The 26,671-nt window shown below is 38.8% G+C and overlaps 1 protein-coding gene across 3 annotated transcripts in view; it reads right to left on the bottom strand.

The window, feature by feature from the left end:
- The window catches only part of atp8a1 (ATPase phospholipid transporting 8A1), a 362,709-nt gene that overhangs the window by 250,451 nt on the left and 85,587 nt on the right, over positions 1-26,671 (bottom strand). For 2 of the 3 annotated variants that reach the window (XM_080188135.1, XM_080188148.1), the window contains exons 5-9: positions 24,038-24,083; positions 13,297-13,337; positions 4,427-4,500; positions 2,178-2,247; positions 775-902 (exon numbers count right to left, since the gene is read on the bottom strand). In XM_080188135.1, coding sequence (XP_080044261.1) covers positions 775-902; positions 2,178-2,247; positions 4,427-4,500; positions 13,297-13,337; positions 24,038-24,083 — 359 coding nt within the window. Of the gene's footprint in view, positions 1-774; positions 903-2,177; positions 2,248-4,426; positions 4,501-7,003; positions 7,078-13,296; positions 13,338-24,037; positions 24,084-26,671 lie in introns of all 3 variants that reach the window. The other variant, XM_080188142.1, reaches the window with a different exon arrangement.

Raw genomic sequence — 26,671 nt, 5'->3', positions numbered from 1 at the left:
AAAAGAGCATTAGATGAGTACTTGAATAAAAACAATGTGCAGGAGAAATGACAGGGTAATGGCACAAAACCATAATGCTTATTTGGAGAGCCAATGCAGACATGATGGGCTGAATGGCCTCCTCCTGCACTATAACAATTCTGTGATTGCATAGGAGCTGGTCAACAGGGAATCAAAGGAACTACCACTCTACAGGCTGAATAGGTTACAGGGGCTCCTTCAGCTACTGAAATTCTGGATTTGGAACACAGACTATCTACCAATACACTTTGGCAGTTCAACATTAGCATTTTCTGTAATCATAAAAGTTCGTCAAAGATCCTGCACAATCTCCAGCAACGCTTTAGGTATAGGAATGAAGCCAAATGTAAGATAAACAAAAGGGACAACTTTAATCACCAAGAAAGGGAGATGAAGTGCAAGAGACAAAAGACAAATTAGCAAAATGAGCAGTAAAGTTAAGCACAAAAAAACGTTATGCTAATTGGGAAAGCATATAATGTCCCACTGTGAGAGAGAACCAATGCTAAATTGAATACTAATTTATGCAGAATTCCAGGGATGCTCCAGACATTATAGTCTTGATTGCTTGGAAATGAGACTTCAGAAAGATCCCCCCCTCCCCCGCTCAAATTTTAACATTGGTATAAGGGACATTAATTCTTTCTGTAGATACTGATTTTAAATGCAGACCAGTAATTAAATTTGTATATGTTTTTATAAGAAAATGTTTGCTATCATTTCTAATGCATCTTCTCCTTCAACCTACTTTACCTCTTTCCATCGAATCGAATGTTGCCAACAAAATCATATAAGTGCCGGTTTGGACTCTCGCACTCGAGTTTGCCAGATAAATTCATTAGACTATCAATATCTTTTATCTCTGCTGTCTGGGGTAGACCCTTAAAAGGAAGAAAAAAAAATCACAACTTTAAGTTAAAATCTTATCATTTCCTATTACCTTTCAATGTGAGGGGTTAAATTTAACATGGGCTCAGTAAGGCAGATAAATGAGATTTGTCTAAGTAGTGTTTAAAAATAAAATTATGGTATTACGAGGCTTACACTCCCTCAGAGCATAGCTATGAAAAATGTAGGTCAAATTCAGTCTACTTAGCGTAACAAAAGGCAAAATATTATATTCTTGTATCCTATAATACTCTGAACTTAAGGATGGAATTTTCCAGCCAACTCACCGGCGGTATCTTCCGGTCCTGTCAACAGTGAACTTCTACCACAGGTTTCACGGCCACAGGGACTGCATAGAACAGGAAACCCTGTTGACAGCAGCAGGATCAGAAAATCCTGCCACCGGCCAATGGCGGGTTTCTCTGCTGCCTTAAAACGCGCTGTGGAAAATTCTGCCCAATGACTTTATGTACAACTGATTGCTCTTACGCTGATTCTTCATTTAAGAGAGAAGCATGGATAGATTTATGGTGCACAAGAACATTATTTAACCCACCTTATCCAGCCTGCCATAAAAGGTGCCCAGTCAAATGACACTTTCCAGCTCTTGGTCGGTAGCTCGGCAGATTATGGCACCGCAAGCATATCCACGTGGTGAGTGTTTGTGCCTCTGCCACTCTTTCGGTTGCGAGTTCCAAACCCTGAGCACCTCTGGGTAAAAATATTACTCAACTTCCCTCTGATCCTTCTCATTGCTTGAAATTGACACCCCTGATTATTGACCTCTCTGCTAAGGGAAATAACTCTTGACCATTCACTCTATCAAGGCCCCTTAGAACTTTCATAGAATCCTATAGTGTAGAAGCAGGCTATTTAGCCCATCAAGTCTGCACAACTCTCCAAACGAGCATCTCACCAAGACTCTATCCCCGTATCCCCATGTATTTACCCTGCTAATCCCACTAACCCATACTTCTTGTGACACCAAGAGGCAAATTTAGCATGGCCAATCCAACTAACCTGCAAACTTCTGGTGCAACGCTACTGTGACTTTAAGAAATGTATTTTAAGCATGCCGTCTGCAGCTATAAGCAGGCCTGTTATTTTTATTTTAGCAGAGTTTTTATTGTTAGGAAAGCCATATAATGGGCCTTTTGTTTATTTTTAATCTTGGCCTGATGTAGTATCTTGGAATTTTATGACCCTTTATGACTATTTATGCTTATAAAAATGTTTTAAATGCAAACCAATTTGGTTGAAACTCTTACCTGTCGGATCTTAAGATTTGTTTCTCCATCTAAATTAGAAGTTTCAATGTAGCACATTGCTTGTGGTTCGCTGATATGAAACAGAATGACAAGTTTATCAAATTTTAAACAGTTATTACATGATTACTTGAAAAACGTGCAAAGCAGTTATTCATTGACGGAATTAAGCTCCAACAGAACAATAACAGTTTATCATTTCCTAGTGTCATTACAGCATTTTTCACTTAAAATGCATCTTTAGATTTGTGCCAAACTCGTAGCTAACCATTACAAAATTGCTTGTAAGCATTAGAGTTAACCTTTAATGCATTTCATATTATAGGTTTGATAAATGAAATATTAATGAATGTATAAATTGAATTTGATTGAGCACTGGTTCACTTATTGAAATGTTATTAAAATAGAACATTTTAATCATCATAATTTTAAAGATTAAAATTCAACTGTTTCCCAACATATTACATTAGCACTCAAATGTTAGACTATGCAGTCTAATAGCCAAACATTTATTCATTAAGATATACAGTTATATATATGAATAATTACCTTTGATATCTATACAGAATAAGGATATCAGATTTTTGAAGATTTATTTTAATCTCATTTTGAAATTCATGTGTAATGGTTACTACACAAAAGTTGGCTGAACAGACCAAAGATGATTTTAATAATTTTGCTCTGCAGATAACAAAACACTTCAAGTGTTTTGCACCAATTCCTGAAAACACATCTTGCAGTTTCTACTCCCATTAGTATTTAAGGTGAAGGAGGAAAGAAACACTTTCTCATTGTTTAATTCAGGCAATGATAACAGGCCAATTACTATTGAAGGAAAAGTTCTATGATCATTCAGAAAGATGTGTCTGGGGAACTTGTACATTCTGCAATAAGGGGAATAGCTCATGCATGATATATGTGCAAGAAAAGATTTTGTGTACCTGTTAACCAAGAGGGAGTGGGACAGGGGAAGCATCATCCAAAAGGCAAAATAGTATATGTAAAACAATTAGAAATGTATTTCATAACAGCACATCAATTAAAGCAGCAGTGAAGCTACACAACAGTTAACAGATACAGGTTAGAAAAAATAGGAACTGTGCAGCAAGCTTCCTCATTAGTAAGTTACACCATAAAGCGTAATTGCAGATTTGTAGTAGTTAAAATTTGCCACAGCAACATGCAGTTTGTCACGTAATACACAATGTGAGAATTTATAAAATTCAGGAACATGCAAAAGAGAACATTCAGAAAAGTACAGTGGGTCCTCCAGCGAGCTTGTAAAACTCACCAAGAAAAGAATTGTTATACAGAGTATCTCCTGATACAGCTCAACTCTTAGTGAAATTGCATTTTTAGAAAAGCACCTTTTGTTCTAAACAGCTCTAAAGTATTTATTTTGCTCTAAAGGATAAGCATAAACAGTTGGACTTTCTGCAAATCTTTATGATATTACAATTAATTAATTAATCTATTATCTTCTCTATGAATAGATTTTTGGATATTTACTGTAATTGAATATATACAACTTTGGTTTTACAAAAGTAAGCTACTTTTGAATATAAGACAAAAATGATAATTCATTGTTACTCATCTCAGAAGAAAGTATTTATGCACAATATATGGAAATCATCAATAAAATTGAAGTTGGAAAGTACATTCATGTTGCATTTTGTTCTTCTAATAAATTTCAGTCAGTGAAGGGGGATAGGTTATTTTGACTACTTAATTCAATAAAATTACCAGGGGAGGGTAATGGTGGTTATGGCAACTCCAATGTGTTGCACTAGAAAATTATACAACAGATTCGATAGGACAAGTTCTTAACCTCAACTGTGCTGAGTTTGTTTGGAGGGCCGAACAAACAGGCCAGGTACTTTCCAGAAGTACGAAGCACAGGAAGAATAAGCAGCTTGCCTTCATACTTCAGAATTTTGTAGGCAGCAGCTCTGGAGGAAGTCTAAGGGCAAACCTTCAAAATCCCATCTCATCAATCAGTAAAGAAGCTACACTGCTTTGGAGAGGGGGAACAAGCTGACATTTTGAACGACTTGCCTTCCCTGCACCACCACCCTCCCTCCCACCCCACCAAGGTGATTTCAGTCAGTAATCAAAATTTATGCAGGAATCTAGTGCACAATGTGAACTGAAGTACATTTGAAGAATTACAAATAGCCACTTTGGGGCTGCTTTTGAGGACCCACTGCTGCTTTAAAATGCTATAGGATTTTATTCCCTAAATCAAATCTGACCTTGATGACAGAATGACGAGGTCAGCTGGGAGATGTTCCCCATTGGTCACCTTCACAATCTCCCCCACTGCCACCTATATTAATCCCAGCAGATAGAGGGTTAGGACACACATACACACATACGAAATTAATGGGGAGGGATAAGATAATGATGGAAAACATGATGGGAAAAAGGCAAAAAGCAAATTGATTGGTTATACAGAAAATAAAAAACAATCAAAAATTTTTTTGCTATATAATTTTTCAAAATCCATTTTATTCATGTCAGATGCAATCCTACGGCTCCAAGGATTACCAAAAGGATCTGTGCGCAATGAGTACTTATCATAGGAAAATTATTTCTCCATAACTACATTTTACAGAAAATACAGCAATTTAATAAATTCCACCAAAGTTTCCTTTTCCAAAACACAAAAAATGAACATAAAACAGCAATTTGAGCAATCTTAAAGGCTTAAACCAGCTGCAATTTCAAATTATCAAAAAATTGTGTCTTGTGGCACCATATAAAGTACTTTTTTTTAAGAATTGCCAGCACTCACTCGCACATGAAAAATTGTTGAGATTCAAAAAAAGTTTATAATAATTTACAACTCATTGATACGTTGGATCATTGACACAATTCTGGTTTTCACTCAAACAGCTACACATTGGCAACAAAATTCATTTTTCAACTATGATTTTAAGGCAAAACAGCAATTGAGAGGGAGTGTTGTGCATTTCATAAGGTAATAAACTAAAGTACTGCTAAAATAAAGAGGTACACTACTTTTATTTCAAATACACCTTTGAATGAAAATCAGGACTTTTGAATTTTCATTTACCAAAATAATCTAGATCTTGGGTGACTTGAACAGAAAATGGATTTTGCAAAACAAAACATCTAAAAAGGTTTCAAAGAAATAGTCTCCAAGAAAATGGTTCTGCAAAAAAATGGACACTAAGTTGCATTTTGTGAAAAATCATTTTGTTTCATTTTAAATGCTAGTGTTCAAATTGGTTTAACTTTCAAAACTCGAGCTGAATTTCTGCATAAATTTAGTCTCATCTGACTGTATATACAACCATAACTTCTGAAGAACCCCAAGAATACAACCTGTGGCAATAAGAATAATCCTAAATCTAAAACTATTTCCAGATAACACAGAAACCAAGTTTTATGGTGACACTTGCCAGCAAAATTTTAAAAATATTTTATACTGCAAGAGCAAATGTGGCTGTTAAATAAAACAACTGCCGTAATTATTTTGCTGGCCAAACATTTTTTTTTCTTTTGGCTCATACAGAAGTCCAAAAATAGAAGTAAATGAAGTGATGGAAGTTCTGTGTTTGCTGCACTCCTATCCTAAGAGGATTATCTTACTCCCTCAGCCAGGAGGCCAATAATAAAGCTTTACTCTTCAGACTGTTCACCTGGTATACCTCTCGTCCACTGGAATCCATTACAATCATGCAGAAATAGGCCGTTCAGACATCTTGTGCCAGTGCCAGCTCTTTGATTCAATGTCATCCACTTCTCTGCTCTTTCTCCACTGTGTAGCAAATTTTCAAAGTATTTTTCCAATTTCCTTCTCAAGATTATTAAATCTTTTGACTTTTCTTCCAGATACGACACTCCAGATTGTAACCCGCTGCATTAAAGCGATTCTTTTCATTCCCCCCCCAATCCCGCACCACCACCCCCCCCCCCCCCCCCACCCCCCGTTTCGCTCTTAGCAATTTATTTTAAATGAGTGCCCTTTGGTTCCCAACCTATCTGCCAGTGAAACAGTTTGTCCTCATTTACTCTATTAAAACTCATCATAAATTTGAACACCTCCATTAAATCTCCCTCTAACCTTAATTTCAGATTCTCTAAAGTCTCAACATAATGGAAGTCCCTCATCCCTGATATTATTTCTGTCCCTTCTCACAAACTCAACAAGTGTTTTAATTAGAATGAAATATAATGCTCTCATTGAAGACTAATAAAAGTTCAGCATAGCATCATTGTTCCAACTGAAGGGAATCCAACACATCTCACAGGCCTCCACAATTACTTTAGGTCTCACTGAAGTGCAAACATGCAGCATAAGGAAACCCACTCTCTCTGACATAGATGATCAAGTCTGGGGCCCAGATAAAGCTGCATGAAACACTAGAGTCTGGCGTATCCACTGGAGTTGCAGCCGGGTTGTACCAGAAGTCTCCTGCAATTTTGGGGCTGGTGTTCTTAATTGCATCACATAATTAACATTAAAATCATGTTCTAAGTTATACTTGTGGTTGTGTTGTCATCTTGGAGATAAATACATGATGGTCTTAAGCTAGTGAGGATATTGTTGTGGCGAATGTAATTTAAAAACTCGAAGCTGGATAGGTACAAATAAGGGGCAATGTCTACTCAGCAATAGTCCTTTCTGACCCAACTACTCAACCCTTTATATTCATTATGCACTAGAAACATGCTAAACAATAAATGAGAAATGCGTGATCTAGTTCCATTTTGCGTTTGATCCCATTTTCTTGGAGCAGCACTGGGATGGTGCAGGAGGTAGAGGGGCCACCCTCTACACAAGCATCAACAGGCATCTCTACCTTGATGAGAGTAGTACAGTATCAGCAGGTATGAATTCTGTGCAATTTATTTTAACTATATCGCCAACCTCTACCTGCAAGAAAGAAACTATTAAGTGGTTAAGACTAGCATCTTTGAATGTTGCAATTAACTAAGTATGTTGAATTATGTTCAACATTATCTCAGTGCTTCTTTTAAAATTCTATTCAATACGTTTTATGATGAGAATATGTTAGTAGATGAGTTCTGAAATATTTTAAAATGTGAACCATGTAAACCATATTAAAATCAGTTATACCAAAGGAATTTTCCAGGCTAATTTTTATTCACTTCTTTATTATACAGAATTACATGAGAATATAGCACTGAAGTAGGCCACTTGGCCCAACTGGTGTATGCTGGCATTTATGCTCCTCATTTTCCTTCTCCCAATCATTAAAAATTTTCTTTATAAACATAGTGAACACTCAGGGGGGAAAATGGAAAGTTGTAGTCCAGGCAGGAATCATTAGCATAGAAAAGGGCTGAGATCCAGCAGTCAGAGTTTCAGGAGCTCCAGGGAAGAAGTTGAAAAGCAGAACCACAGAAGAAATAATTCTGGAATTAATCCCAGTACCACATGCATTGGAGTAGCAGAATAACATACGTTGCCATGTGGCTGGCCAAATAGGTTAACATTTGCTTGAAGAAATGTAAGGACTTCAGGTTTTTAAGACTTAGGAACTACTTCTGGGGTAGAACGGTTCTGTTAAAGTGGACTCTCAGTTATCCTGTTGGGGAGATTAACGGGAGGTGTAATTTAAACTAATAGGAAAAACCAGAAAATGACAAGTTAATTCATTCATTCACATGATCTGGCAGCACAGGCAAGGACAGTTGTTATTGCTCATCCCAAATTGCCCCTGGAGTGATTGTGAGCCAGCTGTCGAACATGCAGTCCTTGTTGCAAAAGTACTCTCGTGGTACCGTTAAGGAGAGTGTTTCGGAATTTTGACCCAATAATGATGAAGGAACAGTGATATATTTCTAAGGTGGATGCTGTGCGACTTGTAGGGAAACCTGGAGGTTGCAGTGTTCACATATTTCTGCTACTCTTGTTCAGAAGCAATAGAGATCACAGGGTTGGGAGGTGCTGCTAAAAATGTCTTGCAGAATTGCTGTAATGCATCTTTTGTATGATGCACAAAGTAGACCGGCGTTGGACTGGCGTAAACACAGTAAAAAGTCTGACAACACCATTCTCTCCATTCACCTGACGAAGAGGCTGTCCCCTCGAAAGCTAGTGAGAATATTATCAAATAAATAGGTTGGACTAAAACCTGGTGTTGTCAGACTTTTTACTGCACAAAGTAGACACAGTGCAGTGGTGGTGGAGGGAATGAACATTTATCATGGTGGATGGAGTAACAATCAAGCGGTCTGCTTTGTTCTGCATGTGGTTGAGCTCCAGACAAGTAGAGAGTATTCTATGACACTTCATAACTGCATCTAGATGGCTAGTCAGTGGTGAATCACTCATCAGCCTCTGAACTACACTTGTAATCACAGTATTTATATGGATGGTTCAGTTAAGTTTCTGGTCAATGGTGACTCCTGGAATGTTGACAGTGGGGAATTTATCATTGAATGTCAAGGAAAGGTTTCTAGAATCTCTCTCGTTGGAAACAGTCATTGCTTAATACTTGAGTTACTTGCCACTTATCAATCCAGCCTGAATGTTGCCCAGCTCTTGCAATATGCAGACATAGACTGCTTTGTTATCTGAGTTGTTGCAAATAGAGCTGAACACTTAAAATAGTGAATATCCCTACTTCTGACCTTATGATCGAGGGTAGGTCCATGATTAAGCAGTTGAACATGGTCTGACTTAGGACACTAGCTTATGGAACTCTGAAGAGTGCAGTTGAACACAGGGATCTGGGAATACAGATACAGAATTCCCTAAAAGTGAAGTCACAGGTGGATAGGGACGTAAAGAGTGCTTTTGGTACACTGGCCTTTATAAATCGGAGTATCGCATATAAAAGTTGGAGTGTTATGGTAAGGTTATATAAGGCATTGGTGAGGCTGAATTTAGAGTATTGTGTACAGTTTTGGTCACCTAGTTACAGGAAGGATATAAATAAAGTTGAAAGAGTGCAGAGAAGGTTCAAAAGGATGTTGCCGGGACTTGAGAAGCTGAGTTACAGAGAGAGATTGAATAGGTTTGGACTTTATTCCCTGGAGCATAGAAGAATGAGGGGAGATTTGATAGAGGTGTATAAGATTTTGATGGGTATAGATAGAGTGAACGCAAGCAGGCTTTTTCCACTGAGGCTAGGGGAGAAAAAAACTAGAGGGCATGGGTTAAGGGTGAAAGGAGAAAAGTTTAAAGGGAATATTAGGGGGGGGCTTCTTCATGCAGGGAGTGGTGGGAGTGTGGAATGAACTGCTGGCTAAAGTGGTAAATGCGGGGTCACTTTTAACATTTAAGAAAAACTTGGACGGGTTCATGGATGAGAGGGGTGTGGAGGGATATGGTTCAAGTGCAGGTCAGTGGGAATAGGCAAAAAAAAATGGTTCGTCACAGACAAGAAGGGCTGAAAGGCCTGTTTCTGAGCTGTAATTTTCTATGGTTCTATGACCTGATGCAGAGATAAGAGGACTCCAACAACCAAAATCACCCTCTTTTTGCTAAGTATGACTGCAAGCAATGGAGAGTTTTTCCCTATTTCCATTGGCTTCAATTTTATGATGGCTCATTAATGCCATGCTTGGTCAAATGCTGCCTTGACGTCAAGGGTAGTCATTCTCACCTCATCACTGAAATTTATCACTTTTATCCATGTTTGGACCAAGGCTGTAATAACGTCTGGAGCCTAATAATTCAAGCTGAACATCAGTGAGCAGGTTTATTGGTGAGTAATTACCCACTGATAGCACTGTTGATAACCCTTCCATCAATCTGTTGATGGTTGAAAATAGGTTGATGGAGCAGTTAGTTGGCTGGATTGCATTTATCTCTCCTTTGAACAGTACATTCCTGGGCAGATCCACTTCATCGGATAGATGCCCAACTCTAGCTGTACTGGAACAGCTTTGCCTGAGGCGCTGCTCATTCAGAAGCACAATGCAGGTAGCATGCCGGCGAGAGTAGAGATATTTATTTTGATCAAAGATTAAGGTGTGGGCTTTGAAGTGAAGTTTTTAAGTACACAGATAAAAGGATTTAGAAAATCATTGTTCATTAATCTAGAATTAGTTATATCTTGTGTTGATTATATCATGCAAGGCGATCACCAGAGCATTGCTGGGGCAGAAAACAGAAAATTTGAGGCAATCAACTCATTGCTTTTCTTCTCTGGAAAATCTCCGGAGCCATTAACAAGGAATTACTTATGTGTTCCAAGCATTGTAAAATGCCTTATTTTATTAGGCCACCTGGATATTAAGCCTCTTTAGCTTTGGTCCATTAAATTTTCTGTCCCACCCATGTTGATTCTGACAGCAGAAGGCACTAGAAGATTTAAACTAATGGTTTCAGCCCGAAGCAATCTTGGTGTAATAATTTTCTGTTTGAATTCACTGAAAACCCTGAGGAACTTAGTGGGATTGAGTTAAGGGTTAAATTCAGGTTATGTTATTTCTCAGAGCAGTGTTATACTTAAGGAAGGTTATACTTAAGGAATTCTGGAGTAAGAAAACAAACTTAAAAATTGAAGCTGCAACAATGCCATGATATATGTTAACTGCAGCTATTCAGAAAGTTCAACTTTTGAAAAATCTCTCTCTCTCTCCATATACTCTCTCCTCTAAAAAGATTCTTCTTCCTATCCAGGTCAAGTACTTAACCAATTGATGTGTGACTATAGTGAAACCATTTACAGATATCATCTTCAAAATCTCAACAGTGAACTATGATACAGTCATTATTTCACTGAAACTGACAGCAATTTTGGGGGCTTGGACATCCATAGAATAATGTGGAAATTAAATGTTGTCAGTGAGTTTACAACAGTGTAGGGATTCTTACAGACCATCTCCCTTCCAATCCTGAATGGGTGAGAATTTCCATTCTAATGCTGTCAATCTTGCTGTGAAAGCTCTGGAAGAAAGTTACTTTGTTGAATAAGGTCTAACGGGGTTTTTAAACAGTATACTAACTTCATAATTACTGCTGAACGCCCCCTTACTAAAAAGCCAATTTGTGAAATGTGCAATTCTCCAAGATTAAACACACATGTTAAAAAAGTAGTTCTGAAAGTCTGTTTTCTTTTATTTTAGTTTCTATCTTTGTACAGCCACACTCTATCTGAAAAATAGATGAAAAAAATAAATGAAGGATTTGAAATACTTTTAACTTCTTGATTTGCTTGAGTGAATGCTTCAAAGTGAGTGGCTGCTTGCTGACATCAAGGGTACGGCACGTAAAAAAAAACTTTGACTTGGTATCTGATTTAAACTATTGTCAGGAAAGGGGGATTCATACTATAGAAAACACTGTATCTTTGTAGGCAGCTTTCTTCAAGATCAGCAGCAAACAGCCTTGCTTCACCATTGATAAAAATACAGGCCTGATTTACAAATACACAACTTAAAAGGGGAACAAGATTTGAAATACTTACGAAAGGTAAACTAAATAAAATTCAGCCTACCTTCAGAATTCTAGATGCAAGCTTTATCTATCATCTCCAAGTTCAAATAGGCTCTTTGATCATAAAATCTACAGACTGTGAACAATATTTCAGAACTCTCCCATTAACATATCAATAAAATTTAATTGCATCTGCGTCATGATGCAGCCATGTATGCAGCCTCAGAACAAATTTAAAACATTGCTGAGTTAAAAAATGTAAAGCTGGAGACTTATGCAGTGGTGCCACATAAGCATGTAATTCTTTCAAAAACACATTGCTGTACAACAAATAGAGATAAATATATAATCCTCGTCATGATGGTATATGCACATTACATGGTATTTTTGGAAAGCTTGACAAATCCGAAGTTACAGAAATTTTTCCTTAATGGATTCTGTTTCTTTAAAAATCAGCTGTACTGCATACAATGATTAAAAATCAAGTTTTTCCAGCCATACTAGATGCAGTGATAAGCCCAATTGTTCCCGTTAAACACTATTCCGGGCATTTCTCTAATTTACTGAGGAAAGCTGGGTTGAAGATAAAATGAGGAAACACAGTTGTTTCTTTCCCTCCAAACATTCAGGCACTGATGATCACATCTTCCAATTAAACGAGTCCAATTTTATAAGTAGATGCACACTAAAACCACTGCCAAAACACAGTGCAAAACTAATCAAAAAGAAGTTGCAAACTTGTCATGAAATTCTCAGTTTTGTGGCTAAGAAACGATTCTCTGATGTGAATTACCTAATTGCAGTTTTGACCCAATTAAGTATGCCACAGCTTGACTTGTTACAATGTACCTTTCAATGATAACATTTATTTTAGGTTTTACAAAATACACTTCATATCAGATTCAATTGATGATTGACAAAGTGTGGATTGTAACTAAGTGTTTTTCATCATAGTATCCAAGAGAAACAATTCTAGGCACAAAAATATACTGATTCCATTGTCTACTTTCTAATTAGTAATCTGTTCACTGGAATTTCATATGGATTAGACTATCTGCATTTACTGAAAATCATGACCAATATCCAGTATCTTATTGACACAAGAAAATTTTGAAGTGTCAAAGTATTGTCACCTCAAGTCAAAAAATAAAATGGTATTCATGTACAAAATCAATATAAATGCAATTATGCACCATCTTTAAGCATCAGTAATATTCTTTATGGCTTTAGTCATCATCACCTCAACTTACTTCCGATCTTTTATCATTATGAAATTAGCTCATGTTTTAAAAATTTCACCAGCAAAACACATTGTGATAAATGTCAGTAAATTGTAGAGTTTCAAAAGAAACATCCTGATAGGAGGAATGCCAGATATCTTTTACTCATTTTTATTTACTTGTCTCAGCTCAGAAAATATTTCTCTCTTTCTGTTTCAGTTTGGTAAATTAAAAGAGAGCAGATATTGGAACTTTAAAAAAAATCTGTTTCAAGAAACTAACCAAAGAATCTCAGAAACATAAGCTGCTTACATATTTGAACCCATTTACTAAATTGCTATACGATGGACATTCTGGCAGGTAGCATTACACACCATCGTTCATTAGCTTAGAATGCACCAAGTACTATTGGTAGACAAACGATTAGTACAATGATCCACTCAGATTGCACTGTAGATAAATATGCTCATCAATTCAAGATGGCTTTAGTTTTTGATTATGATAGAACAATATTTCATACCTTTTCCCAATGGACAATTTCCCAAGCACGATTTCTCAGCACTGCAGAGAAAAGAGATTTCGGAAATTAAAAACGTTCATCAACTCTTAACTAGACTTGAAACAAGTTCAAAACCAAAACTGTAAAGCTTCTCCATTTAGAATGCAAATATTAACTCATTCAAAAAGGTTCAAAAAAATAGGGTTGCAATCAACATTGCAGAAGTAGTACTCGAATTCTGATAGAACAGCTAAGTATATGTTATTTTCACTATCATTATTAAACTTGATATTGTATAGCTCTACTTTTAATGCAAACTACATATTCATCAAATCTTCCAAAAAGTCTCAAACAACAAAAATGAGAATGCTTAAGATGAAAAAAATCAATTTGTTATATATTGTTTTATATTTATAGTTTTGTCACATATACGGTTTTATGGGAGATCATGCCTGATGTGTCAGATTTTGTTGATTTTGGTTTCAGTAAAGGTGTTGATACAACAGTGCTTTGAAGATTATCTACCATACTGGAAGAGATGACACGGCTAAGTGTACTTCTGAAGCAGTTGAAACTGACACAAAAGGTCACTGTGAACATGGGATCACAATTGCATATGATGTTCCAGAAATCAGTGCTGGGGTAACTGCCATTTACAACATACATAATCAGCTACAAAGTAGACAGGAGAGAAAAAAAACTCTGACCAGAATTTCACTGGCAGGTTTTTAAGCCCTAGAAGGTTGGGCAGATGAGATTGGCATGAACTTGAAGGAATGGAGTTGCCTCTGGACTCCTACCATGCAGCAATTTTACACTGGAGCATGCAATCTCTGTCTCAAAACCCATCCTTGCCTAATTAAAGATTTTAAGTTGCATACTTAAGGGCTGTTTGCTGCATAATCTCAATTTTTAGACAGGCCAGGTGATTTACCTGGTGTGGGAGAAGCTCAAAAAAACTTGAAGGTCAGCAAGTGCCTACATCAGAAAATCCATTGGCCAAGGACCTTCTACCTAGACTCAGGCTTGTTGGTGCATTTCCATTTCTGCTCACAGCAGCTCTTGTTGACGTAGGGACTGGAGAGCTTCTGACCAGATTGGCTGGCAGCTCTTTAAGGCAGGACTTCCTCCCAAGTAAGAGATGGAAATCCTGCCTGCAGCCATTTAACGTTCATTTGAGCACTCAGTCATAAAGTCGTAGAGGTCATGGACTCAAAAGTTTACAGCATGGAAACAGGCCTTTCTGCCTAACTTATCCATGCTGCCCAGTTTTTACCACAAAGCTAGTCTCAAATGCCTGCATTTGGGCCATATTCCTCTATACCCAGCTTACCCATGTAATTGCCTAAATGCTTTCTAAAAATACAAAATTGTAACCGCTTCTACTACTGCCTCTCGCAGCTCGTTCCAGACACTCACCACCCTGTGTGTGAAAAAATTACCTCTCTGGTCCCTTTTACCTTAAAACTATGCCTCTAGTTTTAGACTCCCCTATCTTTGGGAAAAGAGGTTGACTATCTACCTTATCTATGCCCCTCATTGTTCTATAGACCTCTAAGATCACCCCTAAGTCTCCTACACTCCAGGGAAAAAAGTCCCAGTCTATTCAGCCTCCTTTTATAATTCAAACCATCAAGTCCTGGTAGCATCCTACTAAATCTTTTCTGCATTCTTTCTTGTTTATTAATATTATTTCTATAATAGGGTGACCAGAACTGTACACAATATTCCAAGTGTGACCTTACTAATATTTTGTACAACTTCAGTCAGCGGAGATATGTCTCCTGCCAACTCACTGGATGGCAGGAAGGGAGATCCCACCATCTAAAAAATTCAGGCCTACAAGGTTGTAAAATAGGAGGGACTGCAAATCAAAGTCATCTAATCAAAACATATTATATATATATATACATAGACATAAAAGAGAAGCAAGAAAAAGTTTTACATTCGTATAGTGTCTTGCATAACCCAGTACATCCGAAAATGCTTAACATTCATTGAGGCATTTTTAAAATACAACCCCAGTTACAACAACAAATTAGATAAACAATCTGATTATTTAACTTTTTTAAAAAAATGTGACATTGGTTGAGGAACAGGCTCATGGAAAACCTCTCCTGTCCTTTTTCAAATAGGGCTGTGACATCTTTTATATCCAGACAAGAGCTGGCAGCTCGGGCCACATCGCATATTTAAATGGCACCTTTGATAGTGCAGAACTTTTTTAGGATTGCTAAGTAATAAACATCATTAGGATTACCATTGTCATAAATTTTACATGGCAATCTTAGAAGAGGGAGGGTGAAACATCAGTTTAATTATATATACAACTTTACGTAAGTCATCATCTACTGAGGGAGGCAAAGAAAGACTGAAATTTGAGCATCATAGAATCCTTACAGTGCAGAATGAGACCATTTGGCCCAACCACCAACAATCCCATCCAGGTCCTAAACTCATAATTCCACATATTTACCTTAGTAATCACCCTGTCACTGAGGGGCAATTTGCTATGGCCAATCAAGCTTTGGAGTATGGGGGAAAACTGGAGCATCCAGAGGAAGCCAGGTAAATACAGCACTGAGAAAAATGTTTGCAAAATCTAGATTAAGGGATGCTCTTGCACAGACAGTGGGGATGTTCAGATGGAATTTAAACAGCCTTGTGGGTCGTATATATTGGCATGCTGTGAAGGACATTTGATGCCTGGGAGAGTGAAACTGCTGTTCTTTCATAACGCAAACACTGGTTCAAATCCAATGCAAAATGACTGGATGACAGTGTCCACTCGCTAACTGACAAGGATTTTATTTAAAATAAGTATTACCCAATATAAAACAAGAGGGCTTTTTTTTAAAAAAAGGCAGTATGCAAATGATGTATTCTAATTGTGCAGGTAGAAGCTGGGTCTGTCTCAATCAGTAAACGCATTTAACTTTTTAAAATTAATACAAACAAACATCGGAAATTGCAATACTCGTTTCAAAAATCTCTACTTGCAAGTGTTTAGCCTGACAATCAAGATTTGAGCAGTCATAGGCCTGCTCCCATGGATTCATGAACTGCTTTCAATTCAGAATAATTTACACTAAATTTATTAATTTCATTCATAGACTACACTACATGATAGTGTGGGAGTTAGTAAAATGTTACACTGACAAAATAAAGGATGTTCTTCCAATGTAGCTGAGCTATATTGAGTGCAGATAATTTTACTCTGTATTTGACCATTTTGGTCCATCAGTTCGCAAGAAGAGTGCCTGTAAAGAGTGCCTGTAAAGAGTGCCTGTAAAGGCAAATAGTTCCATTCTACAACATCAAGATCCATCACTCGGATCAACCCAAACTTCAAACACAAAAAGAGGTAAGCCTCTATATAGAGCAAACACAGTTTAATTTGAACTGTTACAAATTATCTACTTCAAGTCCACATGGCTGTCTCTTATTTCACTCAGACGTCATGCATGTATGTCCCTTTCTCCAACCTGTTGACAAAATAAAACAACAGTGCGGCCTGAATTTTCACTACAATGGGACTCCATGGCTGAAAACTGGACGTCCCCCATGAATTTATTATTTTCATGGGGGCAAAACTGGCTTGGGTTGGGATTTGCGCATGTGTTTCAGGGTGGCAGCTCCCCCCACTTAAGTCACGGGTCTCACTGGTATCTTAGATTAGACCTGGTAGGAGCAGGTCTGAATTTTTTGTATTTCCTTGGATAGCCAGAATACCTCTTTGCTGCAGAATAGGCAAAATCTCAATTCGAACTGTCTTTTAGGCCACAAATGAGTTCTGCATGCAGAACTGGTCACCACATTATAGGAAGAACGTGATTGTATTGGAGAGGATGGAAAGGAGATTTACCAGGATGCTGCTTGGGCTGGAGGGTTTGAGAGGTGTTTAAGATTACGAAGGGCATAGATAGGGTGGATAGGAAGGCACTGTTTCCATTAAGAGGCGTTAATAACGAGGAGGCTTAACTGAAAAAGGGCGCTGAGGAAAAAGTGGTGGGAAATTGGAACTCACTGCCTGAAAAAGAGTGGTCGAGTTAGATACTTTCGTAACATTAAGTAAGTAAACATTCACCTGTGCTGCCATATCCCCCAGCACTATGGGCTAAGCTCTGGAAAATAGGGTTAGTGCAGTCAGATATTTGTCGACCAGTGTGGACCTGATGGCCTCCTTCTGTGCTGTAAACGTCTACGACTTTGTGGCCTGATCAAGGACCTCCTGGACAGTGATGATGTTGCACTAATTGCCCATATGGAAGCTTAGCTGCAAAGACTCATGGACTGCCTCCCTGTTCATCCTCCCTGTCTCTAAGCTTCAAGAAAACTGTAGTCACAGGGTACAGTGTTGCATCTGCAATTCTGACCATCCTAAATAACATTCCACTGAAAGCAATTAGCAAATTCTACCATCTGGGGCCCATGGTCATAGACCTTCAATGCAGAATTTGACAAATGCATAGAGAAAGCATTTACCTCCTTTGACCAATTCACAAAATGTGCATGGGATACTGCCAAGCTAATCTTTAAGACCAAGCTGATAATTTACAGAGCCTGTGTTCTCAGCAGTTTGCTGTATGGTTGAGTAATATATGACATACAACGACAGGAAAAGCTCAATAATTTCCATCTTCGTTGTCTGTGGTGCATTGTGTGTATCCTGTCAGGAGAAAATCAGAAATGTACAGTCTTCTCAAAGGAAGAGCTCTCAAGTGTGCTGGCACTAACAAAACATGGCCTGCTTTCGTGTATCCAGCATATCTAGAAGATGGTCATCTATCCAAGCTCCTTCTGTGCAGAACACTGGACTTAGGAATAGGAGAAGGCCATTTGGCCCTTTGAACCTGCTCTGCCATTTCATACCATAATGCCAGTTCTGGTTATCTTAAAAACTTTATATTCCTGTCTGCACCCCCCAACGCTGACTCCCCTATTTATCAAAACTCTTTCTAACTCAGTCTTGAGTAAATTCAATGGTCAAACCTCCATTGCTTTCTGAGAAAGTGATTTACAAATATTAACAACCTTCTGAGAGAAAAAAAGTCTCCTCATCTCAGTCTTAAAAGGGAGATCTTTTATTCTTAAAATGTTTCCACTTGTTCTAGTCTCTCCCACAAGAGGAAACAACAGGATTCTCTATGAACAGTATGCTTTGTCTGTATAGCACACAAGAAACAGCACTTTTCACTGTATGCCAATACATGTGATGATAATAAATCAAATCAAATCAGGAAACATTTTTCCAGTATCGATTCTTTCAGGTGCCCTCAGGATCTTATATATTTCAATAAGATCACCACTTATTTTGAACTCTAGCAGATACAGGCACAACCTGTTCAACCTTTTTTCATCAGATAAGCCCTTCAATCGAGTAATGAGAACCTCAATTGGAACCTCTCTGAATTGCTTCAAACGCCATTATATCCTTTCTCAAAAAAGGAGGCTGAAACTGAACACAGTACTCTATAAGTGGTCTCACCAAGGCCCTGTACAGCTGTGGTAAAGTTTCCCTACTGTTATATTTCGTTCCCCTTGTAACAAATGTCAAAATTCCATTTGCCTTCCTAATCACCTTCCGGAGACAGATGACCAGTGGCACGCTCAAGGTTTAAATTCAATGATCCTTGGAAACGTGACACGAGGGTCCCAAATCTTGACTATTGCAATTGGGAGTTGCTAGCTGGCACAAGAGGTATGGCGACACCACCTGTGGCTGGCGTGCACCATCACAACCACCAATGACTACTGCAGCTTGGCTACAAGCACAATGCCAAAAAGCAAGAAACTACATCATTACTTGGCAGATTTATTTGCAGCACTTGTGATGCAATCTGCCTCTAAAGAAATAGCCTTCACAATCATCAGCAAAGGTGCATCTAGTGAAGACAGCCTATTTACACAAATTGTTTGCCGCATGTACATTAGCTCTCATGGATAGAAGATGCCAACGCACCAGAGCCATAGAATACCACTTCTTATCCCTACCTGGCTCAGCAACTATATTTGTTACCGTCTTGAATTGCTAATTTCATGTTTTGAACGCAATAAAAATTAGGTTTACCTTCCAAGGAGCAGTAATTAATTTCTGTAACAGCTTACTAAAATAAAACACAACTGCGAACGTTTGGCTTGCAAGCGATTCGAAAATAGTGATAATCCTTCAATAAACTTGAGATTTTTGCCAGCCCTTGCTGAGCCTATTTTTCTTTCAATGGTACTTCGCACAAATTAAGGTGAATGATAAAAGTATTAGAATAGAAATATTTTTCAATAGTTTTGTGTGCAGAGTTCAAGAACAAGCACTTGGGCACAGTGCGAATTACTTTCAAAGCAGCTACCAGTATCCAAATACAAAATAATCCCAGCCCAAGGGGGCCATTCCCGTATACATCTGTGAATATACTATTCCTTGCACGAACTAACATACTGTCTTAAGAGTAGCAGCTGGTACCAATTAGATACAAATTGTGAGCAATACCGTCCAGTAGAGTCAAGATGAAAATCTGCAAACTTGCGTCACAAAAGCCCAGCAAAGATAAAAGAGAGCTATGGACTGGATTGAAATACAGGTTTATGCTGTGTCTGCCAAGGGTCTTTTTATTTTTCATTTAAGCAGAATTGATCACTGATGCAATGACAAGGCCACTACACACTCAACCGTCCTACTAAATTGCAATATTTTATCAAATAGTACAAGACTACAATGGTCTTTTTTTGTTGTTTATTATTCCAATTCAATCAAATCAAGTCCAATTCAGAGTCTCAACAAGTTGAGACATTCCCAATCCAAGCTGACAAGACAGGGCTCTACACGATCAAAGCTGATTGGAGTAGATGTAGCTCCTCCTCCAAGGCTTGATCTCATTTGCATCTAAGCCAAAAGGCTGAAATGCCACTTCTAAAAATTGCTTCAAATGAAGCTAAAATGTAACCTAATGACTTCAACTAAGCACAGCATGTCAATACTACACTTGATCTTAGCTAAAAGGTCGACATATACCACTGGCGTAGTGAGATTAACAACTATGTTACATTAATTCAAACTCTCCAACACAATCCACCTTATAAAGGATCTGAAGCCAATTTCACAACACACCATGCTAATTATTTGCAGAAATAGCAAAGAATATTGAGCCCAGATAAATTTTGTAATTATTTTGTTTTGGCCGACATCATGTCAACTGATATAAAATGAAAACAGATAATGTTGGAGAAACTCAGCAAGTCTGGCTGCATCTGTGGAGAGAGAAACAGAGGTAATGCTTTGATTCCATATGACTTCTTCAGAGCTAAATTGGGAGAAATTTGATGGATCATATGTTGTTTAAGAGAGGGTGGAGCATCTGCAGCAGAGTAGAAGGCAGTGATTGGTGGAAATTAGGACAGATTGCAACAATGATGTGTAGAGCATGAGACAGAGGAAGTGTTCATAGTAGTGAGGAGGGCTATAGAAGGTGCTGATAGTGGCATAAAAGGTAAGATAGTAGAATGTGCTAATGGGAGAACTAAGGTCAGTGCTGGGTTGAAAGCAAATCTAAAGAAGTGATAGATGGCCCAGTGAGAGAGGGGAGGGTTTTTTTTGGGGGTTTTTTTCCAGCTCTGAAGAAGGGTTTTTCCAGCATATCCTGTTTCCATTTCAGATTTCCAGCATCTGCAGTACCTTGCTTTAATTGAGTCAGCTAACCCTAGCCCAAGGTGGAAGTAGCAGTACTATAATTGGAAATTTTTGAATCTCTTATGCTGAAACCAAAGTTCCCATTACTGATAGAATCATAGAATCCCTCCAGTGCTGATGGAGGCCATTTGGTCCATCAAGTCTGCACCAACTCTCCTGCAGAGCATCTTACTCGGCCCTATCCCCATAACGTGAAGAAAATTCATTTTACCAAGAGGGTGGTGATGGTCTGGAATACACTATCTGGGAGAGAGAGGTAGAACCGGGTTGCCTCACATCCTTTAAAAAGTATCTGGATGAGCACTTGGCACATCATAACATTCAGGACGATGGGCCAAGTGCTGGCAGATGGGATCAGGTGAAAGTTCAGGTGTTTCTAATGTGTTGTTGCAGACCTGATGGGCAGAAGGGCCTCTTCTGCTCTGTATGATTCTATAACCCCACATATTTACCCTGTTAATGACCCTAAGCTACACTTCTTGGGACACTAAGGGGCTATTTAGTATGGCCAATCTACCTAACATGCACATTGTTGGACTGTGGGAGGAAACTGGAGGACCCAGGAGGAACCCCACGCAGACACAGAGAGAACATACAAACTCCCCACACGCAATCACCCAAGGTTGGAATCGAACCTGGGTCCCTGGTGCCGTACTCAGTGATCTCATCCCTATGCTGCAAATAGGACCGGATTTGCTCGCATTTGTCAAAATGTCAGTGTGTCAAAACCATTCTCTTCACTTTCGAAAGGACCGGATCTCTCTCAGTCCACATCTTGATGTGGGCCGACAAAATGGATAAAGTGTCCAGCAAATGCAAAGCAAGGACTATCTCCTTTAGAACAGGTGGCGAAGATACTGTCTAAGTGGGAGCTGACTTAGGGCATCAGTATTAGAAATTTGTGCCCTAGCCTGTGCTGAAATTTGTAGCTGTAAGCAGCTAATAGCAAAGCCCACCTTGGCACTCAACAGCTCCTGTGGCCGTCTCTGACCATGTTCCTGAGTTGGCTGGTCCAACTGAAGCCTACACCCAAATGCTGCACTGACAACTCTGCCTTTGCTAGCACTTTTTCCCAAGGCAGGCAGGCTGAGTCAAGCTAGGAATTTTCCCATCTCCCATTACCCACCTCAGTAATACAAATCCAGAACAAGGTGTCAGACAGTGACCTGAAAAACGTTCTGATAAGGTCCAGATGAAAGATCACAATTTGAAAGACTAATTCCGTTTCTCTCTTGTTACAGACAGGAAGGGGATTAATTTCAACAGCACTAATTTCTTCTCTCACCATCATCCATAAATTAGTGTTTTGATGTGTTTCCCTCTTTATAAATAGTGGCATATTTCTCAACCCTTCTCTTTAAGTATGATCCAATGTTCCATTAATAACCTCACAGCTGACTTGAAGACGGATGAACTCAAAGGGTTAGTTGATTTGTACACACCCTAAACATGGGCAGAGGGTCACAATGGTACCTTCAAACTCAGCAAAGAAAGGGAAAATAAATATTCGTTCATAAGGGTTCCAGAGTCCAGAATCAAAGTGCAATGGGTGGCATGATGGCACAGTGGTTAGCACTGCTGCCTCATAACACTAGGGACCCAGGTCTGATTCCCAGCTTGAGTTACTGTCTGTGTGGACTTTGCATGTTCTCCCCGTGTCTGCATGCGATTTCTTCCGGGTGCTCCCACAGTCTAAAAGACTTGCTGGTTAAGTGCATTGACTCAAACAGGTATGAGAGTGTGGCGACTAGGGGAATTTCACAGTAACTTCACTGCAGTGTTAATGTAAGCCTTATTGGGACTAATAAATAAAATTCATTTACGTTACAAGGAGGTATCGTTTACAGAGATCAATGGGCTGCAAACCAATGCTGGATAACTTACTATTCAAGTGATGCTGACTTTGCGCAGTGAAATAGGCACGTAGTGAGGAATCACTCTTGTGGGTGATGGTGCTGAATTTCCAGCAGAAGTAGTGTAGGTGGAAACCAGGTATTTCATCTGGACAGATCTCCTTGTATGTAATGTTGCTAGTTAGATGGTAAATGGCAGGCTGATTTTTTTTTCAGTTCAGCGAGGCAATATTATTTGTTCCACATGCCAGAGGCCTATGGCACATGACTCTCACTGGCCACCATCTTTAATAAAGGACGTGTGTCCATTGTTTGGATAACAAAGGCTGTTAAGTATCTCAGCCATTAAGAAATAAAGGAAAGGTTGCGGGGGCCTTTGTCTTAGCAGATGATCCATCTCCTCCTGACTAACCTAAGTTATGGAACGCAAATGGTACAGAAGGTTGTTAGTGGCACCTCTGAGACAACGAGGTGAGCCTTTTCCTGAAACTCCCATGTAGTTTATTTTGTCCAGGGTCACAGACAGACAGAAGTTCAGCTATTTTAAGGGTTTTTGTTCAGTTTTAAGATATTACAAATAGCACAAGGCATAGCTATAAGAATGAGAGACTACCTTGAGACATGTAAGATTCCAATGGGACTTGATAGGGTAGATGCTGAGAGGTCGTTTGTCCTTGTGGGAGAGTCTAGGACCAGAGGGCATAATCTCTGAATAAGTGGTCACCCATTTAAGACAGAGATGAGGAAAAATTTCTTCTGAGGGTAGTGAATCTGCAAAATTCTTTACCACAAAAAGCTGTAAAGGCTGAGTCGTTATGTACATTCAAGGCTGAGATAGATAGATTTTTAATCAGCAAGGCAATCAAGGGTTATGGGCTTAAAGTGGGAAAGTGGAGTGAGGATTATATCAGATCAGTCATGATCTTATTGAATGGTTCAGCAGACTCGATGGGCCCAATGACCGTCTTCTGTTCCTAGGTCTTAGGGTCCATTCATATTTTACAAAGTGAAGAATTATGAGCTCTTTGCTCCTCACACTATCCACAGATGCTGCCAGATCTGCTGAGTATTTTGAAATGCAATTTGTACCAATATGAACATTGCTGTTTCCTCGTGAATCTCTGCACAATTTGAAAAATGAATAGAATGTTTAATTGAAATGGCTGCATTTAACTTTTTTCTCTTTTACCTTCATAAGTAACAGTTTTAACAGTCAAGCTCCTACCTTGTGCTTTTTTCTTGTTCACTCCGCTATCAGCATTATGTCTTTTCTGTGTTAAAAAAAAAGCAAATAAGTCAATTAGACCATACATTAAAAATCGGTAAATCTGTGGATCACTTTAAGAATTCGTTCAGACAACTGCAAGATAAATTCTTCTGCCATTTTTGACTCTTCTCCTCCTTCAGATCTAATGGATTCCTTGTTGGGTTACAGTTTTATAATCAATTACCCTCCAGTGACGTGCACACAGATCACAACAATTGACCTGGATGTGAACAGGGTTTGCTCAGATTCTTGGATAAAATGAATTCAATGTCTTTTAAATGTTAGTTTTGGAGAGACAAAAGAGTGGGGGCAGCGTTTTTTAAAGTTTCATTTATTTATTAGTCACAAATAGGCTTACATTAACACTGCAATGAAGTTACTGTGAAAATCCCCCAGTCACCACACTCTGGCGCCTGTTCAGGTACACTGAAGGTGAATTTAGCATGGCCAATGCACCTAACCAGCAAGTCTATCGGACTGCGGGAGGAAACTGGAGCACCCAGAGGAAACTCTCACAGACACAGGCAGAACATTGTCTGTGAAGACAATGATCCAAGCCGGGAATCGAACCCTGAGTCTCTGAGGCAATAGTGCTAACCACTGTGCCACCCGTGCTGCTACCTCTACTTTACTTCAGGACTTGATCACAAAAATCAAGACTGACCTTTCATCGCAGTACTGAGGAAATGCTGCACAGTAAAAGGTATCATGGCATTTGTAGGTGGAGTGAAGAGGGGAAGTGGGACAGAGAAACAGGTGAAAGAGTGGCATTACAGTCAACGCAGCACAGAACAAAGCTATTTGGTCCACTGAGTCCATGTTGACTCTCTACAGAGCAGTATTATAAACACTTTTTAAAAAGACACTTTGGGCAATAGAATTTGAAAATACTGCTTTCATTTTGCTTCCTTGTAGAAATGTTAGCATATTGCAATTATCAAACTTTACTGTTAAAAATTACAGACAGCAAACTGCAAAATTGGCAGAATTATAAACCACAGGGAGGAACAAAATGTGCCAGATAAAATGAGAAGTTGCACTTTTTGAAATCAACAGTACAATTTCAAACTGAAGATTTTTTTAAAAAGTAGATTAATTTATTCATTTCACATAAGAATGTTTCTTACTCGTGCCAATCTTCATGTTGCATTTGAAAGCTTTTGAAACAGAGATTAGCTTATATTCCTATGTGAGCCAATTAATTTTTCTGTATTACATGCGTCATATGATCTCATGTCCTTCAGTCTGAGGATTGAAATCTTTATAGAGGCTCCATTGTAGAGGTAGAATGCCACAAGAAAGGCTTCCTACCATGGGAAAACTTAATTTCTCAAAAAATGCAGAAGGACCTGTAACCAGTAATATGTGCACAGGATGCAATTTAAAAGATGCAGATTCCAGCATACTTGAAAGGCAGCAGCACAGATCTGAAGAAAAGCTGCTGCTAGAAATACTAACTACATCTAGCAGTGCAAAAAATGTTCCAGCGATAATAGCCTTTTGATCCAACCAGTTTGTGTTTTCCCAATAAGAAGTCTCACAACACAAGGTTAAAGTCCAACAGGTTTATTTGGTAGCACAAACCACAAGAGTACTGTCCCTTCATCAAGTGAGTGGGAGTTGTGTTCACAAACAGGGCATATATAGACACAAACTCAATTTACAAGATAATGGTTGGAATGCGAGTCTTTACAGCTAATCAAGTCTTAAAAGGTACAGACAATGTGAGTGGAGAGAGGGTTAAGCACAGGTTAGAGAGATGTGTATTGTCTCCAGCCAGGACAGTTAGTGAGATTTTGCAAGCCCAGGCAAGTCGTGGGGGTTACAGGTAGTGTGACATGAACACAAGATCCCGGTTGAGGCCGCCTCATGTGTGCGGAACTTGGCTATCAGTGTCTGCTCAGCGATTCTGTGTTTTCGTGTGTCATGAAGGCTGCCTTGGAGAATGCATATCCAAAGATCACAGGCCGAGTGCCCACGACTGCTGAAGTGTTCCCCAACAGGAAGAGAACTTTGCTGCCTGGTGATTGTTGAGTGGTGTTCATCCATCCATTGTCGTAGTGTCTGCATGGTCTCCCCAATGTACCATGTCTCAGGACATCCTTTTCTGCAGCGTATCAATGTTGGCCAAATTGCAAGAGTACGTATTGTGTACCTGGTGGATAGTGTTCTCACGCAAGATGATGACATCCGTGTTAATGATCCGGCACGTCTTGCAGTGTTTTCCCTCCAAACAGGCGAATGGTCCAAATCACATCACTTGTTCTGTTTATATGCCTCTTTATCCTTACTTCATTCATCCATCCTTTCTCATCTTAAATGAGAACAGTTCCTGCCTCAGCTACACTAATCTTGAATCCTATAGCCTCAATCCACCCAATCTAAACTTCAAATTTAATCTTATATCTATGGCCCTATGTTTTAACTGCCTCAACCATGAGAAACAGTTTGCTTCTCTTTACCCTGCTCTATCCTTTAATGATTTAAAAAAACCTTTACCAAATTGTTCTGTAATTTGAAGGAGGTGAATAACTTCATAAGCAAGGAACTACTCTTATTATCTGCATTCTTCCCCCTCCCTCCGCCACCCTA

This window comes from Carcharhinus amblyrhynchos, chromosome 1 (assembly GCF_965287045.1).
Source record: "Carcharhinus amblyrhynchos chromosome 1, sCarAmb.v2.hapA, whole genome shotgun sequence".
NCBI lineage: Eukaryota > Metazoa > Chordata > Chondrichthyes > Carcharhiniformes > Carcharhinidae > Carcharhinus > Carcharhinus amblyrhynchos.
The sequence above is the reverse complement of the archived record's forward strand: the minus strand, read 5'-3'. Positions and strand labels throughout refer to the sequence as shown.